Raw genomic sequence first — 21,245 nt, forward strand, 5'->3', positions numbered from 1 at the left:
CACGACACAGCTGTTTTCAAGTCACGTTTTCAGAGAGATAAATAAATGAATAGATAAACAAATGTCCAAACCGAGAGAACAAAAAGAACAGAAAAACAAACAGGGACAAACAACCATTGACGAACATGTACGCAGAAAGAAAAGGAAACCGTAAAAACATCTGCCACGCCAAGCAGCATGATAACAGATTATTATATATGCTTAAACGAGGCGTAAACATTGAGAAATTCGCAAAGTGAGAACCGCAGGTCTTTAATAATTCTATGGTAAGTCCAAAACACGTCTTTAACCAGAGAATAAGGAGGTAAAAGAGAAACGCGGACAAAAAAATTGAGCGGCGGTCATTTTTTAATTTCGACTATCCAACCCTAAATCGATTCCAAATAATTCAAACCTAATACCATAATTTTTTAAAATTTTAATCCCAACTCTGCTGATTACGAATCCGGATTCGAAATTTCGAAATTCAAAATGACGGATCGAATACGGCAATACCAAGTGAATTTTGGGATGTTTGTCCGCCATGTTGGATCCGCCATTTTCAATTTCTAAATCTCGAATCCAGATTAGCAATCAGCCACGAAAAAAGAAATCTCCCGTATGAAATGTCACCGGAATCCGTTGATGACGATAACGACAATGATGACAATGGTAATACGATGATCGTTAAAATTTTCACCCCGGATTCACCGACAGTATCATCGATTAAAGAATCGCTTCCCGTTAGTACTTATAGGTTACCTATATATACACGCGGATAAGTGTCTATTATTTTTATAGCGTTCCGGAATCAATTTCAGCATACGTATGTATAGTTCACCGTTCAGCAACGGTGAGTGACTAATGCCTGTCATGCCTATCGCTGTACTAGTTTACTTGACATTGACCCTAGACTAGAGGAATGCTGATTTCCGCCGCGTTTCAATCTGCCCAATTTAAAGAGAGGCGATCTCGTCCGATTACGGAACGCTCGTGAAAAATTCAGGTCACGGTCTCGAGGGGTCGCTACTGGATTACTCCAAAGTTACACCGACGAACGGGTCACGGAAAAAGAAATGTTTCAGGATTCCGAAACTGTGCAGCAACAGCGACAACAGCACCGGCAGCGTGAAAAAATTTCCCATAACGAGTTTCGGCACACGCGATATTGCGCAACGATTTTATTTATTTACGAGAGAAATAATAACAATAAGAATTGTAATTATTATTCTTATTATTATTTCAGAGATTTGAAACAAAGATATTAATACGCGGTTACCAACAACGTATTGTGAGTTCTGACTTTCTAAAATTACTTTATACGTATGCAGATGTATATTATAATATGACGCGTAAGAAATATCGTCGAGTTTCACGGTATACAAAGAATTTCAAAAAATTTCGTTATATTGTATCATGCTCGGGGGGGTCGAAAATTTTTTGGAATAAAAAAATCTCATAACATTTTCAAGTTTTTTTTACAAAACCCAGTTTTCCCTGAGATTTTTCCGGTTCTACCGAGCTACTAAAACCTAAATCGTTCAGCTTCTTGATTCTATATTCAGCTCAAATTTAATTCGAATCGAAGAAAAATATAATGTAGAAAAGAGTCAATTTAAGCCAATTTGTTTTCACGACGAAATAAAAGTAAACTTGTTACCTCAAAAAATTATTTCTAATTACTATGATAAAAAACTGACATTCTCAGTTTTTTCCCTGATCAAATTAAAAATCTCCTGAAATTTCCAGGTTTTCCAGGTTTTACAGGTGTGTGGCCACCCCGCATGACTGATTCGCATGTTTTTCTCATTTACGCCGTATGAAAGTTTCGACAATTATTCAAACGATGCGTGGAAACGAGAAAAATAAATAAAAATCAAACAACATATGTAACGCGCCAATTTAATTCACGAAAAGATGCAATAAACTTTCGATAATTTTATTCCCCTTCGATATAATACCAATGATCATGCACGATGTTATATCCCAATTTCAAGAAATCACGATATTCCCAATGAATCATTAAAACGAAGAATGAAAGTCTGTTAATCGACGAGACGAAATGTGAAACCGAGAATAATTGAAGACACTGACACGAGCAGTGAATGATTCGAATTAAACACACGACAACCGAATACATTATTATATTCGAAGATTAAATAACGACGCTGTCCGAGACTTCAAAACAATACCTCAAATTATTATTACAACATCAAAGTTGACAAACGACTTTGGCAAAGCAGCAAATGGTATCCGCATAACAATACATAACGCATGTATTTATAGCAAAATGTTTAAGTATATCTTTGCGCTTACTGTCGTTAATTAATTATTATCGTTACTTTCCGGGAAAAGCTTGGAATGACTAAACTTCGTCGTTATCTCCGTTAATGGACGGGAATACCCGCGGATGAAAGGAGCCTATAAAAAAAAAAACCTACTCGTTCACCTCCGGCCTCGGTTTTACAGCGATTTTTAAATTCCTCATCGTAAATGCAACAAGGAACCAATAACAACGTACACGGGTAATGATCGACGATAATCCGACCTTGACCGATTACTCTCAAACAAAGATAATAATGCTTATGTTATTTAGTTACCTTCGGCACAGCTTGCGAGGAACTTCCCGTTACTGGAGTAATCCATGTCCAGAACAGGCGCGGTGTGTCCTTTCAATGCTCCAACCATCCAAGAGTGTGTAAACTCCTGCTGAGCTTCGCGTCGTTTTTTATTTTTCCCACGTTTTGCCGTCACGTTTCCCCCTGGCTCGTTGACGGTCTCTTTTTGGCTTCTGCAGGTACTCGTCAAGTCTGAAGAAGGATTAAAAAATATAATAAAAACAAATACAAAATTAGACGATATTCTCTAACAGAGTATTTCGCACAAAATTTTACCGTGCGAAGCTTACGTTAGAAATCAAAGCCTAACGACTAAGTTCACTTGACTTGTAATAAACACATGACGATCATTCGTAATGTGGTTAGATGCCCAAAATTCTCGTTAAGTAGGGAAAAGTTTAGGATTTCGACGTGTGGTGAAGTTGGTTACCGAAAAAAAAAGACAAAAAAAAAAAAAAAACACGATACGTTGTCATCAATAGTCGGACACCATGTCTTACTAATCTAAATTTTGGTTAATTACTTCGTCATCTTGACGTGTAAAGTGATTCAAATATTCGAACACCGAAAACCGAAACTGTTTTGTGATTTCTTTGTCGATTTTTAAGGGTCTCATAAGCGACTTTTTTCCACCTTGGTGCAAATTTCAAATTTGTAATTTTTTTCAAATTTAATCACAAAAAAAAAAAAAAAAAAAATCAAGTTGATTGAACAAATGAATGCAAGTACGTTTCGTTATGGAAAGGCTGCTCTTTCAGACGATACCAATTTCATATGAAAATGTTGAAAAAGTTTCCATATCATAACCTAAAATCGAAAAAGCGTCCCTACATTACATCGCCTTTCCACAAGGTTTGACAAAATTTTGATCATTCGGCTCGACCGATTTATTTTGAAGAAAAATATCAAGTTTTCAGAATCATCTCTGACTACCAGCTTCAGCTTCGTTTGGAGAATATATTATTGAAGAAATCTTTGATAGATAACGAACCGTGTAAAAGTAACGTTCTTTATATGATTGCAGACAACGAATTTTACGATAATTTGTTACAAATTGACGAGGATGATCGATAAACTGAAACAATGTGAACATATCGGAAATCCTGCTCATACCAATCGCTATGTATCACAGCCACGATTGGATCGTTTCGGTTAAACTCGATTGTAAGCCTCCTATAATGACGTAACGCAAGCGTGACGTGTCTATGAGCGAGTGGCTTGGTACGTAATGTATATACGAGTGGAACACGTCATCGACCATGAACGTCTTCAGAATGAGCAAGTAATCACCGATACTTGTATACCTGTGTGCACGAGGCGTGCCACCCTAAACCGATCTACGTACGACCCTCAAAATCGGCAATTTTATTTATTAAAACAAGAAATAAAAAAAAAAATAATCGATCACCAAGTTTCAGATTTCTTGAACCACGGGTTCGTTTTTCACTACTGCGAAAAACACTAAAACCAAATTTTCGAACAAATAGCAAGTGAGAAATGGAACAGAATGAAAATCAATGAAAGACGGAGTAAAATTTTTAATCACCTGCGACAATCGCGAGTTGATCGGCTTATCTTCTCGAAGAACCGCAATGGTGAAACAGAACTGATGTAACTGCTTCACTTCACCACAAAATGTTAATCGAAAACTGCTACAAAACACTATCTAAAAACCGAAATCACTCTCAATACTCTACTACTGTTCAAGGACGAAAAGTTGTTCGAAGGTCGAAAGAAAATTTCGTACTGAAGTCGCTGACTGCGAACTCACGGAATTTATGCAAATCGAGTGTGTGGTGGTAGGGGTGGTTGGTCAAGCAAATGCACCCCTTCTTAGGCACGATTCAATCCCCAGGTACCTTTACACCGCCCTTGCCGGTTGCAAACGACCAATCACGCCGCGTGGTCGAACCGATCGTCCCTTGGAGGGCGGCACTTGTTCAGAACTCGAAATATTAGTGGTTGATCGGTTCGGTTTTCAGGTAGACGAATCCGTTTTATTACTCGACCCGAAAACTAAGTGTACCAAAATTTTTGACTCATTTTAGGGCAATTAAATGCGCCACAATGTCGAATTTCCTGCTATTGAAAACACCGGAAACGACAGGATAGACAATTAGTATAAAATGAACATAAAATTTTGGTGTTGTTAGTTTATGATTTTCCGTCAAGATCGTGGTCGTTATAATTCTAAACCAAAGGCATTTATTTTACCACCTCAATTCATTATGTAGGGAAGTAGGGTGAGTCAGGAATGAATACCGATTTTAGCACATCCGAGATAACGCCACAGAAATGTGACATAGCGAAGTAAGGGATGTTAGCACCGCATTTTCAAAATTTTCGAATTTCGAGAGTTGTTTTGGTCTGCTCCGAAGTTGCTCTATATTGCTCCAGAAAAGTAATTCGGAAAACCGAAAATTGAACAAATAAAAATTTAAAAAAACCATTTTTCACACCAGCCCCCCGTTTTTGAACAAGTGATTATTTCGAGGTTGCTCCAAGTTGTTCTAGTTGTGCGGGAGATTGCTCCAGAACCACAATACTGTCAAATGAATAGTGCTCAAACGAAAAACCAAAACTGGACGGGTAGTTTTTTTTTACATAAAATTTCTAAAAATGATTTCGGATAGGTGAAAACTTGCTCTGCATGGCTCCGAAGCCGTAGGATTTTGAATTGAAAATTCGTTCCGGAAATGAGGGAAAAACTTTTTGTACTGGAAAATTTGTTATTGAGAAAAATAATCTTGCGATCCGAGAATCGTTCCCGGATCCACGAAAGCCTACCCGGGGACCAGAGTTTCGAATTACACATGACACTGCCTGATGTGAAATGGATGAGTGCTCGATTACAAATAAAAAAAGTAACGTTTAATGAATGCTTTATCCATTACAAATAAATAAAGTAATGCGTAATGGACGCGTGATTCGTTAAAAATTCAAAAGCAATGCAGAGCAAGTTTTCACCTATCCGAAATCATTTTTAGAAATTTTTATGTAAAAAAATGGGGGTTAACCTCCCCGTCCAGTTTTGGTTTTTCGTTTGAGCACCATTCATTTGACAGCATTGTGGTTCTGGAGCAACGTTCGGAACAACTAGAGCAGCTTGGAGCAACCGCGAAAAAATCACTTGTTCAAAAACGGGGGGCTGGTGTGAAAAATGTTTTTTTTTTTTAAATTTTTATTTGTTCAATTTTGGGTTTGCCGAAATACTTTTCCGGAGCAATGTAGAGCAACTTCGGAGCAAACCAGAGAAACTCTCGAAATTCGAAAATTTTGAAAACGGGGGCCAACATCCCTTACTTGTCTTTATGACGTCACCCTGGATATGTTTTCTGATTGTATCAACTAAAGCGTATTTACATCGTTTCACCTTATTTCCTTACGTCATGGGTTGACCAACCGTCGTAAGTTCAGATTACAGGTTGCCGCGACGTACGTAACCTAAAATATGATGGTCGTCTTCTCGAAACAACTGCTTTTTTACAAGGTTCGCGCATGGAATCACTTTCGTCCCTAGGATGAAGAAATTGACCACACGCGTCACGCAAAACTATCGCGAAAAGCTCCACCATTTTTCATTCGCTTGTTATGACAACTATCATGCGTGACTGAGGCCAAAAGTTGGCGACCGCAATTCGTCTGATTGTCAAACTTCACGCTCTTCGGAATTTTAACGAATGCTCCGTAGACCATTTGGCTATTCACTGTGTACACACAGCCATTATATGGTTAAATGTACACAGGCCCATAAAGCGAAACGAGGATTAAGGGTATATTGTATTTGGTACACCTCCGTTAATCAAACTTGAACCTTTTCTTCTAAGAATTTACCGGCTTCGAGGTAGGTTGTGGCTAATTGTCGATGGTCAAAGTACCTGACTTTATAGTCACCGCTCAACTCAAACACAACATCCTGCCTATATCGGGCATCGAGGATAATACGTTGAAGTAGAACTTACGACGGGGTATACAAAAGCAGATCGTGGTAGGAGGATGAAAACGTGCGTCATCGGCATATTGTTGGTTTCTATAAATCGAGCTCAGAACGAGAATATTGCACTTTCTAAATACGTTCGTATATACGTCTGCGTAAACATCGGCAACCGCAACACCTTCAAAATAATGATAAACGTATGAAGATTCTCTTATCACCGACACGATCTTGGCTTCCATTTCAGGACTGCGGTGTATAAGTTTCGCCGTGATATCCGATCACCATACGTTGTTCTGAGCACATACTGCACGAGCATCACCTCATGCTCAAATGTATCACAAGGTGCAGTTTGTTCTTCCGTCTTATAAATCTTTATAAATACACAGTACATAAGATACGTTGCTGATCTCAACTGTAGGTTGTTACAGGTACACCTATATTTATATCAGTTTCTTTATTTTTTGCGACGTTCGTTTTGGAATCAACTTGCCTGCACCAGACAATACGACGTATGCATTTTTTTTTTTTTTATACCGACTAGACACTTCCCTCAAATTATATCATATTATACCTGCTTTATGTGGTTATAATTACAGTCACTGCGGTAACTTGAAAGACGTGCAAATTCTACGCAGTTTGACGTTGTTAAATAACTAATGTATAAATGAAGAAGAATTTTTTTTCCAATTATGCGGAGAAACGAAGCTTAAGTTCGCAACGTTTTTGCAATAATTTACGTTTCGAAAAAAAATTGTTAGTTTGTCTTTATAAACATGCTAAAAGTGACCCCGCCCGAGAAAAAAAAAAACGTTTCGTTACGTTAAAGTTGCAAACTTCAACCTCACGAGGAGAAAGAAAATCTAACAATAAGCTGCACGGTTTTGTTAACGATAGAAAAAACGTTGAATAATAATATGAAATGAAAGCATAACAAAAATAACATCATGAGATACACCGAATCTCGTTACAATGGCACAAAAATGGGTCCACGACTTATAGGATTTCGTGATTCGTGATCGGGTCAAAGATAAAGAAAGAGAGAAGCGTGAAAAAAAAAAAAATCGATAATCCGACGTATGTACGTGCAAGGAGTGCATGTAAGTGCGCGTTCTCGGCATAAGCAGGCCAAGATAATCCAAGATGCAGAAAAGAAAAAAAAGAAAGAGAAAAAGGAAGGAAAAAAAAAACCGAATAAATGAGTGATTGAATAAAACTGTGTCACTGTCCTCCATATACACTAAATATACATATATATACAACAGCGAACGGCGTCGTGTGTCCCGAATACAAAAACAAACAAATTAGTCGGGACACTCTTCGGTGATGGTTGTACTCGATGCTTTATGCGCTCGGCCATTCGTTTATTGCACGACCTATACCTAACAATATCAGGTAAAGACACGCCGCTGCGCTTGTATTGTCATAAAACGAATGTTTTTCTGTCTGTAACTCGTCTCGGTGTTCAACTCAATTGTTGCGATATTCTGGACAATAAACATGTCTGGATTCGATGTATAACTTTTTACAACGCGAGCATGTATCAAACGTTTATTCACGCGTGTTTTCCGTACACAAAGTAACCGTTTCTGTGACGGTAAGAGTGGTATTTTTCTATACTGCGCGCATGCGCTGAGGCGAGCAAATCTCTCACTACGCGACCCTAACCTCATTTTCGTGCTTTGTGAAAAAACGTGTAACATACTCTTGTTACATAAAGAATCGTGTGCAACAAGTAGTCCGGTACAATGACATTGCAATAAGTTGACGAAGTAAACAACAAAATGTAATATAAAACACGCAGAGCTAATATCATCTTGACCCTGCAATGTGACCGTATTTATAATGTATACAAGGAAATTTTTTATTTTTTTTTTTAATTTGTTTATTCTCGCCGACAACCCGCGGTGTTAACTTAATAAACAAGTGTTATAAATACACCTATATCCCAATGTCTGCAGGTTCAAAAGAAAATGTGAAGGAAATGAAAAAGAGAAAGAAAAAACAAGCATTCAGTAAAAGCAATGATAATACGTTGACCCTTCGTGCGAACGCTTGTTTTTCTATTTAGTTTTCTTTCTTTTTTTTTTCACACCTTTCGTTCGTACACTTTTGCCGAAGTGTTCTACGTTTTCAAGAAATTGAAAAAAAAAATCAGAGCTTCTTTTTAAAGTACCCAGGGCTGACTACATTATCCAAAAGTTGACTGAATCAAAAGTTTGGAACTATTGTTCGTAACAATTGATATTCAGAAAACGACTGCTTTACAAAAGATTCAATGATCTCACACGCAGGGTTAAGATCAAATAGATTGATGCAGAACAGTCCAGTAAACAAGGAATTCCAATTTGGAAACGAGTACTCGTAATCAAATTATTTCGCAAAAATTTTTTATTCATGCAGCTGAAATATGTATTTGGAAAGTATGCTCGAAGAAAGTTGGCGCATGAAAAGTGAATGTTTGTACAAAGGAATTGATAAAAAACAGAGGTTTTTAACCTGTAACTCGTACAATTTATGATTTTATTTTTTACTGATATTTAATTATTTTTTTGTTTTTTCTCAACACTGACGCCAATCGAAATAACACGATGCTGAAACAAGCAGACAAACGTTTTAATGTTCATTCGAATAAGGTAGTGAAGGCCGAAAATAACAATTTTGTGACATATCTTGAACCCCCAATACTTTTATATGGAATTTAAGGATAGAACTGAACTGGATTTTTCTATTTCCGAAAAGTTTAACACGTTCGGTTGCTGGCATCAGCTTCATGGAAAGAACGAGTTTTTCTTTCTACATCTGAATAGAAATTATTTCTGGTTTACGGATGTTTGTAAATGGAATTTCAAAAATGAATTCAAAAAATAGTATAGTAACTTTTTGGAACAACCATTTTTAATTCTCGTAATTAGCCTTCAAATTCTTCATTAAAAAAATCAATACGATGCTTGACAACAATGTTTATATTTCCAACTAAATGTAGCAACAAAATAATTTGGAATGAGCGCACGTATTCTGTATTTATTCTGGTTTTGTTAAATATAACAGAATATTGAGATTCGATATTTTGTTATTATTATTATTTTTTTTTTTATTAGCACAAAAATCTAATTCCCCAATGACTACCTGCAATCAAAATTAAAAAAATATCCGAGATCCGACTGATTTTTTTTCATATAAAACGTCCGATACACATATCTAACAAGGTATCCGGAAATCTAATTTGAATTCGTTTAACTTGCCAAGGATGGCAGTAATTTCTTTTCTTTTATTCAATAACTTACAAAATTTCTGAATATCTGAAATTAAAGCTATAACTTTGACAAGGAAAATTCAGATCGAAAATGGAAGAACATTGGTTTGAAAAAAAAAAAGTATAGCTTGTATAATTTCTTGCATACACGTAAATATAACGATCGTATTAATCATGCATACAGAAACTCTGTTGAGATGATCAAGTAAGTGTTGAAAAAAATGCAGACAGAAAAAAAAAAAAAAAAAAGAAAACTACCGCAACAAGAAAAGGAACAAGAGTAACACATATATTTGATTGATTATAATTATTCGTTTGTAACAAACACCCTTTTTGCCTCTTGCATATAATTGCGTTCAAGCTGCTGCTATGCCGTTTCACATATAACATGTTGCTAAATGAACTGAAACGTATAAATGTACAAGGTCCCCCACATAATTATGGTCCTCGCATTTAAATGAGTTACGCAACGTACGGCATTATAGGTGGATATGTAGGTAGGCATAAAGTGGGTACAGAGTACCGATGGCCAGCATAGATGTCCGTGTAATATGCAGAGTTCCTCAACGCGGAAGTCATTACCTATATATATATATATATATATATATATATAGGTAATATATATTTATATTTATAAACGTGCTGAGACATCATTTTTCACATTACAATACGATTATTATAGCAACGGAGAGTAATGATTGGAGAAGAAAAAAATAAACACACACATACATGCGGACAATATCCAGATCACACGAGATGTTAGAAGTGAAAAAGAAAAATACACCTATCCTAATAAATAATAAGCCGAAACGAATCCTGACAGAGAGAGAGAGAGAGAGAGAGAGAAGGAGAAGGGAGGCAGACCCTGAAACGGAAATCATCTCCATCAATCACAGGATGGCCCTGGTTGATAATAGCCAGCATGCATCACGATCGGCTGACTGTTGGAAACGCGGCTAAGAGGGAGAAAATTCATCGATGTGATTTAGCGACGATAATGAGAATAACGAGGAGAACGACGACGACGTGATGCGGTCATCGAATGTTATAGGCGATCGATTGTGAAACAACATTGCCAAGAAAGAGAGGAAAGGGTGAAACTTAACGGGCTGAGCGTCCGAGTGCGCATGCGCAGGATAATCGAACGCTATTGGTCGGCGAAGTCGTACCGCGGGGATATTTTCGTCCGCAAATCAGGTCAGCCAACTTTACTCGAAACGTGACACGAGACGTAAAACTCTTCCGCGTAAAGTGGCGAATTGCAAGTTGCGTTGTTAGTTAGTCGGCAATAACGAGATTGAAGCTTGTAACGTTGATGTAACGATGCATATATTAAAAAAAAAACCTTACTTCGCAACTTCCAGATTGTTTGAGATTCGGTAATCCTTAATTAATTTTTAAAAATTTGAATAACTTTTGCCTTATTATAATTTATCTGCGTTTCAGAGATTCCTGAACTTACGAAATAACGGGTATACCGAAACACGAATCATTACAATAACGTTACTAACTTCAGCATCAACAAGTTTCACCGTTTCCTCGCGGCATAACAAGTATCGATGATGACGCACTCAAGAGGATGTATAGGAACCGTCTTGTTAGATCATCATTATTGACCTCACCGCGTTCGGAATTTATGATGAGAAGTTTCCAATCAATTCTATTAGATAATATGTTCTCATTTTAGTGAGAATGATTTCATATGAACAAAAATAAAAATACAATGTTTACCGCGATTTTACTCAAGCAGGCTTATACGTCCGGAGTATCGCTGTAACTTCGTGTAAGGTTGGAGTGTTAAGTCCCATATTGTGGGAAGGATATTACGTAGGCATGCGTAAAAAATCGGTTCTCTGATTAAAGGCAACCGCTTAATGCGACAATAATTAGAAAAAATATTTTTAGACGACGGATATAAGCTAATTATATATATATATATATATATCCGATATAAGGTAATTGGTAGGTTTCGGTTTTGTCGAAATTTAATTACAGTGTCGTATAAACGCGTGTGAAGGAAATAACAGCAAGCTCGCGTATCTTATCGGGGGATTTTGTAAAATACATAATACCAAGAGGTAGTTTCATTCAACGGCCTGTAATTTGTTTATACAATTGGTCGAACGATAGGTTACATTTAAATGTAACATTTTTTCATACTTAAATTCGTTCAACGAGAATGAATTGAAATTTCAACAAACTTCAACCGATCGATTTAACCTCATCAAGCAGCGATAAAATCACATTTTTTATTCTTTTAGGAAAAGATAAAAATCAAGATATTAAGGCAAACTCTCTCCTCACGCGATTGTTTACACTGTAAACAGAAATTTCCTGATTAATACGTTCGGTACGAACATCAGATACATAAGTCATACGTTTGATGACAGTTTTTTTTCGAGTTTCCCAGATATCTTATCTAGATGCGATATAAGTTTCAGATTTTATCCGTAGAAAGTGTGTCACTGGTAACAAAAAAAAAAAAAAAAAAAACCGAGTTCAGCTGCCTTTGACTAGAATAATTAGTGATTTGCTATTTTCATTCATCACGTAAAAACATTTTGGCAGAATTGAAATTCCCTCGTGGCAATGAATAATTCTATTATGTACACATAAAATACACGTACCTATAATTCGTTACACTTACACGAACGTTTTTCATACTTTTACATATACATATATCCACTTGAACTATTCACTCAAATACGTACGTACATATAATCTTTCATCTCGAGTAGAGAAAAATCGAATGTATTTGCCGATAAGAATTGTACAGATTTCAACTAACAATCGAAAAACGAAACAAACAACATCTACGAGAGAATAAAAACCCGAAAATCGAGTCGCAATTCAATCGACTCACCACCTAATATCAACTTGTCGCGCATCTGACTGAGGCGGGATGTTCGTTATCGCTTGATTTAAACGAGTATACGACCTAAATTTGAAGCAAACACGGCCCGGTCGTATCGTCGCCGCGATCGGAGAGGTCGATGTTTGGATGCGTAACTATAAGGCCCCCAGACCCCACTAGCCTAAAATAATTGGCAACCTTAATAAAACTTGGGGGAAAAAATGAAACGAAAACGACGAGAAAAAAAAAAAATACTGCAGCGACAATTGCGTGCTACATAGGTGGTAGACACATCTGAATAATCGGGTTCTTACCATCGTTCCTCAAAACAACTTTGTTCCACATTATGCGACGTGAATAATTTCAGTTCTGTCAATATCGCATATTTTATTATACGTCTACCTGTTACATACTATGTCTATAATAATGACGAACGGCGGACACGCATGCGGCATACCGAAATGAAAAAAGAGAAAATGAGAAAAAGACAAAAAAAAAAAAGGTCCTGTTTATTCCATTCGTTAACAATTCCGTTCGCGAACAGTCTAAACTAATTGTCAGATTTCCAACAACATCGTTTCAAATCCTGTACAGTTTACAGCGCGGTTATTTAACCTGCATACGTGCGGCGATAATTATCTTTTAAAACTTTTGGAATCCTCAATTTGTTTTCATACGCTCCGCGTATTTATATTGTACGCGTACGCTATTTTGGAAGCTGAAAATTTTTCTTTTTTTTTTATTTTCTTTCTATTGTTTTTCCAAAACTGCCATTATTCTTTGCACGCTCAATTCGACTCCGCGACCTCGTCGCGATGTATCATTACCATTATCATCATCATCAGCTGTTCAATTATGTGTATATTGAAACGTCGATACATACATACGGAAGAACGATAAATAATATTAATTTTTTGACAGTGTTACCACAGTGTAAACGTTGTTCATACATGCACGTTGTTAATACATATGCCTCGCCTCATCACATCTAACTTGAATTACATTTATCGCAAAATTATATTATACTTCCGGTTACAGGTGCAAACACAATATACGAAATCATTTTTATATTTGTCATACAAACATGCGATGTATTATAAACGAATCGCTCGTCAAACATTTGTCTCACCTCTTTCATTATCGACACTCCTGATATACAACAAATTCGTAATTTCAGTTCTATAATAGAGAAACAGCAGCGGCTAGACGTGATATCGAGAACACGTGGGGATGGGTACACGATAATAGAGAAAAAAAAAAATAAATCTAAATATAAGACTTCGTGGAATATATGATAAGGAAACTAAAGTTCATATTGTACCAGATATGCACATTGGCACTAGTCTGACTCGACGAAGGATTTTATTCGTGCGAAGTGCTGGCAATTTATTAATCGCTTGATTGAACAGTTGGCCTTGACACGAATCGTGATTATCGGTGGTTCAAGGGGAAGATTACAATATTCGCCATATCGAGCCGCGTAATTGTCCGTAAAAATTAGATAATTTTCGTATTACCCTGCTATAACAGGTGTAGTAATTTTCAGTATAAAATGGTATCATCTTTGGTGTATCTTTGCAAATAGAAGAAGAACGACGAGAATAAGAAAAAATAAAAACGGAAAGCAAGGTCTGGAACGTTCGGCAAACTTAATTAGTACATCAAACAAGTTATTCTGCTTTTCTCATTCTTCTTCTTCTACCTGTACAAGTAACACGGACAAGCATATCACACGGTTAATTAAGCTCACACTCCGTTAATCCGTCCGCTTATACACACAATGCACAGACGTGAATATAGTTCATTAAAAATCCCACCGATCTTTCGTTCGGTTTTTTTGGGAGCGGGGTGCTTTCAAATATGGCGCCCCCCAAAACGAGGGAGGGTTAAGTTCGAGGTTAGAGCCGCGTGCCGTGTTGAAAAGTAGGCCGGAAGTGACGCGACGAAGCATCTACGCTATTTCGTACGCCCGCCGAGCGGCAACCTCGCGTACTTTCGAGCTGCGAGAAGTTGTCTGCCCTTCTCGAGGGATAACGAAGGCACGTTTATGACGGGGTGGCGACGCGGACGTCACGCTGTGGGGGTTGAGTCATAAAATATGAAAACAACGGCTTGCGGAGACTTACTATCGACGGTCTTTGAGCCCCCCTCCGAGCGTTCGTTGGGTCGATTGATGAGGTAGGCAACGACGAGACCGATGACACCCAGTATTATCGATATCCCGCAGACCAGGAGCGGAGCCTGCACGCTGGCGAAGGCTGCGATCTCAGGGTCCGCCATATCTCGATTTCTCTGGTGGATGAGACGTCCGTTGAGGTGACCCCGTCCGGTAGGTTGTCCGTTAAGAAGAGGTCGGCACAAGAAACACAACGGGCACTTTCAATACCGCGGCGGCAGCTGGGGGCGGGGTTTATTTAAAATCACGTATTCAGTTATCTTCACACCGCGACGCGACAAAAGACGAACGTTTTTCCCGACACAACCCGTTCAACTGGCGCACTCGAGCCAACTGCGGCTGAATCTAAAAGCTGGGCGCTGCTGATGCTCTCCGATCCTTTTAGGACGCGATCCGCGTGTTTCGACAGCTCCGCGTTTCGACTACCTGATGCTGCTGGTGCTGCGGTCGTCGTCGTAGTCGTCGTAGTCGGCGATCGAAAACTGTTGAGTACACCACGCGGTGATCTACGCATTTCAATCCCCCCCCTCTTCCTGCCTCGCACCGTATCTCGGGGCGCGTGCCTAACGCGTCTGGCTTGCTTTAAATTCGCGATGCGAGGAATCGAAGTCGGTTCGATGAATGGACCCGGGGACCAACCAGTTACTCTGTCCAACGGGTTACGTAACGGCGCCAGGAACAGGCGATATTTATCACGGCACTGCCCGACTACGTGATAATTATTGTACCCTTTACTCGGCTGAGCGAGATGTATCGTCGTGTATACGAATGTATGTACGTCGACTTCGAAGCGCGTCGGCGAACTAAATTGCACTAACGTTGCGTGCGCGCGCGCACCAAAAGCCGAAGAAGCAATAACTACGCGCCGACTCGTTCTCGTGGTTTACGGTTTTTCCCGCGTAGGGCTACCACACCGGCGTCTCGCTGCCCTCTCCAGCATCCCGGGTCAGGAACGTACGTCTAGCCGGGATTAATGGGTTCCGAGATGCGGGGTCGACTGACACCGGAAGTTGGGGAAAACTCGGAGAACTGCCAATTGGTTTTGGCTGTTTTGAGCACGATGTCACGTGACCGATTCAAGAGTAAAAACCACGAAAATCGGGATGAGTTTTTCTTACAACTTTGAATCGATATCGAATTATTCGTAAAACGACCGTGCCATACTCGGAAAGTGCACGCTGGTCAGCCAAAAGTAAATAAATATCATACAGATTATTCATTGATTTATTTCGCCGCGAAACGAGCTTTGAGGTTATATTTTACGAACTATTCAGTTGTCGATTGATGATATCATAATTTACCGATCCTAGCTGAGCAGAGTGCATTTCCTAACGTCAGAAGGATGACGACACGAAAAATAACAAGTCGCATCAATGTTCTTATCCGAAAAAGTGTAACGGATTCCCGAAAACAGTCTTAAATCGGACGTGATTTTACGCTAAAAATTTTTTAACTAAAACACAGAACAGAAAACAAGAAACATGTTTCGTCATTTGTCTAGCGCGCGGTCATTTCGACTTGATTTGGACTTTCACCAACTTTGCAGTTTCAGTTAAATACATCAAGTGATAATATCTTGCATTTTTTATATCTCATCTAAGGTTTGGTGTATCGTGCACGCTGTTGGGAAAAGCCATTGATTTTGAAACTTGCCTGCAGATACGTCGAACCGTGTCAGCCGCCTCCAGCCGCCAACCCCGTTCGATATCTATCGAATTCCTGTGAAAGTAGCTGATAGCGATCCGGCGATCAATCGGCAGAGGTTCGTTGACTATTTTTAAACTGATCAAGTGGTAACTTGTAAGTGGACAGGTAGGTTATTCGTGCACGTGCATGTGTACGTGTATCGATCGCGAAACTATATTGATGTATTCGACTTACCATCCCCGGAGTCGATAACGCGGTCACAACCTGACCTCAGATATTGCCAAACAAATTACGCAACAGTGGAACATTCGGAGCACCCGGAAAGCAAGCTGCCAAATACTCATCAGCTATGCAACAGAGCCCTTGACGCAGTGGTAACGCAAAATAGAAGAAACCAGAGAGGCATAAAAGATCGGTAATTTCTTCTGTTATATCATGTGCAAAAGTGGCCGGATTTGTTTTTTGTGAATTAAGCAATGAATCCTCAATGTTTTCAGTTTTTGTATTTTTCAACAATTATTTTCAAGACATATTGGCTCACCAAATTCCATCAAGATCCGCCAGCTATCGAATCATATAGCAGTCATTGATATGTCGAAAGTTCAATTTGTGACGGTCAGTTTGAATCTGGCAAAAATAGAAAGATCACGTGTCAACGTATTCGTGAAAACTTTTCGGAGCGAAGAACCGTTCAATTCATTTCATCGTTATCATCGCATGAATAATACAAGGTATGTACTTCGTTATCATCACAGCTGATCGGAACGTCTGGCTCCATCCATTTTTTAATCGCGTTAACATCGTGATACACCGATTCTAGCACCCGCGTACAGTATCCGCCTCAATTCTAGGAAGTTGGAATACTTGAATCACTCGTTTCCTAGATTTCCGGTGTTGTTTTCTGTTATAAGCTTTCCCTCTTACTTAAAACCTCTCCAATTTAAGAAGAACTTGTCTCATGTCATCAGCTGTTTGTGTTGCTAAAACTGATGACGGATTTCCAACAAGACAGAAGATTTGCATTACAAGCGAATTACGGAGATTGGTTGGCTAAAAATCGATACCTACTTCTTATCAATTTTATTAACAATTATTCGTATGTTGAATATGTATGACACTGTTGTATTTGCGAGCTAGAAAAATGAAAAATATTGGAATTATAACCAATAGCTTACATATCTATGATTCACTTCAAATTGCTTCAAAATATATTTTTTTTTAATCTAGTATATTTAAGCAATCCAATCTACGATGGCTCATTTTCTTCTCACTTCACTAAAACAGATATTAATTTTTCCAATATTGCCATTTTGTTGACCATAATCAGTATCAATCCAACACTGTGAAATTGAATATTTAACAATATCAGCATGAAAAAGAACCAAAACATCCCATTCAATTTGTAGAAAATAGTCTTCTGAATGGAATAATTCATCGTCGAGTGAACACGTACTAATACCAGATTGACCACAATTTCTAAACGATTTTAAACGAATCCTCGATATCGAAGCGTTTGCTTTTAAATTCCGGTATTTTCTATTTTCGTCTCGTTGAAAGGTTCTTTCTAGCTCGCGATTATTATAATTCGTTGAATACTCGATGCACGATTCCCTCGTAACAAAATTAACAATAAGTCAACGTTCGGTCAACCAAACCTCTTTAAACCCTAAGCCGTCATTTCTTCAGCGGGAACCGCGGCGCGGGGTACTCCAAAGCCTTAATACGGCGCTGACTGCAGACATGCGCAGGCCCCGCGCATGCGCATTACCGCAGCGGTCGAGCCCCCGCGTGGCGCCGAAGGAGTCACGAGCACATGGAGGCAGAACGGAGCCACGCGAGATTCGTCCCTCTCTCCTCGTGCGGGGCTCCCCGTCCCGACCGACCTGGTCATCCACTTCGCCCACTGCGCCGGCGCGTAGTCGGCGATAAATCAGTGTGATCCCTTTCCCGTTGCGTTGATATTTCTCAGAGGCTAGAGCAGGCTACCAGGACGATACGTCTCCTTCCCCGAACCTCTCGGTGACTCGGCGCGAAGAGCGCTGGTTACGCGTAAGATTGGAATTTCACTTCCAGGAATAACGTATGCGGGATTCTAGGTATCGGCAAGATTCCTCATTACTCGTGAGTCCTGCGGACTATGGGAAATCGCTTGAATAAGGTCAGTTGCGGGACACGCGTGACACGGCCGTGACCCGGCCGACTTGCGTCATTCGGTACCTGGTTCAAGTGCTGGTGAACGATGGATTGGTTGGCGGTGCTACAGAGGGCGAAAAGTTATACATACATATTTTCGAATCCTGAGTGGGTTACAGTGCTCAAACAGAGAACTCGGTCACCTCCGTGACTCACATGGTTGATACCTTTTTAGAAATGATTAATATGGTATCCTCGGTATTTGTTGATACGGCAGTCTCATGTAATGACGGCTCGTTTCGGCTTATCATTATACGACCGCGGCACCGGTATAATAATGAATAGTCAGGTGTTAACGGAGAAGGATGATGAAATCGCTCACTAGCCGTTGCTTCAAATTGGCTATGTACAACATATGATGTACTTCATGAAGTATAACGACGTTGAAATTATACTCAGTTCTGGCCGTGGTTAGCAGTTACTGCAAGCCTGCGAGAACGTAATCAATTCTCCGATTACCGATGACGTGTACAGCGTCTTTAGTAATGTATGCTGATTTGAATACGTCCTGTAACTTTTTATGCGTAATATATTCTCCCGTCTTTTACCGCAATGGCAGAAATGGTGGCCATGTGTAAGTATTGTTTGTTATCTTTATTCAAATCCGCGCAAGTTTGCTGGTTTTCCATGAAACCACCGTGACGTTTTCATTCGCCCTGAACGCGCCAAGTGTATAAACGTTGATCGCTGTAGATTTGCACTTTCATCTTCTATTTTCGCACGTTTCCCGAGTACAGAAAAAACTGAGTACACGTATTCAAATGTCGATCTCTTCGCGATCACACACCTGTATAAACGTACGTAAATGTACGCGTCGGACGACCTTGGGGGAAAATACACCCATACATATAACTGTTAAAGAGTCGGATACAGTAAGCTCGTCAGGAAACAGGTTCTGCCTATCTACGCCTGCAATTTCAATATGGGTAGGTATACATGACCAGCAGGGTCAATCGACGGACCCCCATGGCTTTATATATGGCTTACATCACGGAACCAGTTTACGTTCATTTATTCCACCGATGACACGTTTGATAGCCGATAATTTCACAAATTTTCACTTCCTTTCGATATCCTGCCTAATTGTAAGTCCAGATGCGGCCAGAGAGTCCATGTTCGTTCCGCATTCAACGAGAAGTAAATAAATAAGTAAATAAAGAAACGAAGAAGCTCATCAATCGCTTCATTCAATCTTTGGCGCGTCGAGTGATGATTTGAGCCAAAGCGGTACGACGACATGGTTTTGTTGTTAGATAATAAATTACGAAGCGCGGTATAAACCGTAATATGTACCGGTTCCGAGAAAATTATTGTGCGGTATATAGTACACGTATACGATGCGTCGTTGACGTAGTGCCAGCAAAGAAAACTGTATTTGCCACGTGTCTAGACTGTTTTGTCATCCAACAGTGTATAATGAAAGATCCCAGTGAGTGATTTCAAACTCTGATGAAACTCGCCCGTTAATTGGATGAATAATAATCTAGCTATCCTAGGAAGTTTTACTATACATAATGTATGATTCTGAGAGAGACGCTCAAGATCAGCTCTCTAAAAGGAATACCTCGAATGAAATGCGCATCTGCCTGCTCATCTGTCTATTGCTGTCTCGGTCACCCTCACTCACCTCTCACTCTCTCCTGGCTTACCAGCTGTACCGGATATCCCAAGTTATTTTGTTACGTCCCAACAATCCAATAGTTCTAGGTGCCGGTTTGGAGATGTTTGAGTATACGGAATGGAAAATTTCGAGTCGAAAAACACGTCGGGGTGATATGCGTGTATAATTGATGATCATTTCTAATGACCGTCCTGTTTGGCAGTAATAAATTGGAATCCTTGGAAAACATCTTCCACGCAAGCCTTTCCTCATAAAATGTTTAAATATTTTTTATTCCTACATGCCCAATTCTCGGATTTCTTTTTGCTTCATAAGTTTACAGTGTATTATACTGAGAAGAAAGGTCATCGAGATAGTTCAGGTTTTCTCCTCTTTGGAAGTATTACCATTTCCTCGAACATCATGTCATTCGAGTGACAAATTTCGTAATTCTCTCAATACAATATTAAGTCCGTAATCATCAAATTTTCACAAAGGAACTAAGGAGTATCGTTCGAACAATCATATCGTGTGCCAAAATTTGTCGACAAAGAGGTACAGTCTAGACGTGTTATCATTCCGACAAATATCGTACAAATGTAAGATGGTGTTTGGTTTCTGTGCATATGGTGCATGTGATATCCCGCAGAGCAAGCTGTATTCAACGGGAAGAAGAGCGAGGCTTCTGACCTTTGTGGATCCGGACTTCGACGAGAACGGAATTACAAAGAACCCATCGTTCTAAAAATAATACCTCGCTGTACAAGCGGATGAAGAGTAGGTGTACACTTTCAGTGTTCCCTCCATTTATCAGTAGGTCTAGACATCGATTAGATATATCGCATCAAGTTTCAAGAGAGATAAGATTCTCCGGTAAAGGGGTTATCCTTCGGTCGCATCATCGTCGTCCCTGTATTTATATAAGAAAAATAACGAAGAAGTAGTTACTCCAAGCCTGTGTATTCTTCTTTTATTTTTCCACATACGA

At 39.2% G+C, this 21,245-nt stretch overlaps 1 protein-coding gene across 5 annotated transcripts in view; it reads right to left on the reverse strand.

The window, feature by feature from the left end:
• The window catches only part of LOC107226841 (transducin beta-like protein 2), a 52,610-nt gene that overhangs the window by 28,682 nt on the left and 2,683 nt on the right, over positions 1–21,245 (reverse strand). Inside the window, exons 1-2 of one of the 5 annotated variants that reach the window (XM_015667790.2) lie at positions 14,768–15,686; positions 2,580–2,789 (exon numbers count right to left, since the gene is read on the reverse strand). In XM_015667790.2, the coding sequence (XP_015523276.1) occupies positions 2,580–2,789; positions 14,768–14,921 (364 nt within the window). In that variant the 5' untranslated portion in view covers positions 14,922–15,686. Of the gene's footprint in view, positions 1–2,579; positions 2,790–4,143; positions 4,260–12,414; positions 12,693–14,767; positions 15,720–21,245 lie in introns of those variants that run through there. The other 4 variants (XM_015667789.2, XM_046739300.1, XM_046739301.1 and 1 more) reach the window with 4 other exon arrangements.

The sequence above is a fragment of the Neodiprion lecontei genome, chromosome 5 (assembly GCF_021901455.1).
Source record: "Neodiprion lecontei isolate iyNeoLeco1 chromosome 5, iyNeoLeco1.1, whole genome shotgun sequence".
Taxonomy (NCBI): Eukaryota; Metazoa; Arthropoda; class Insecta; order Hymenoptera; family Diprionidae; genus Neodiprion; species Neodiprion lecontei.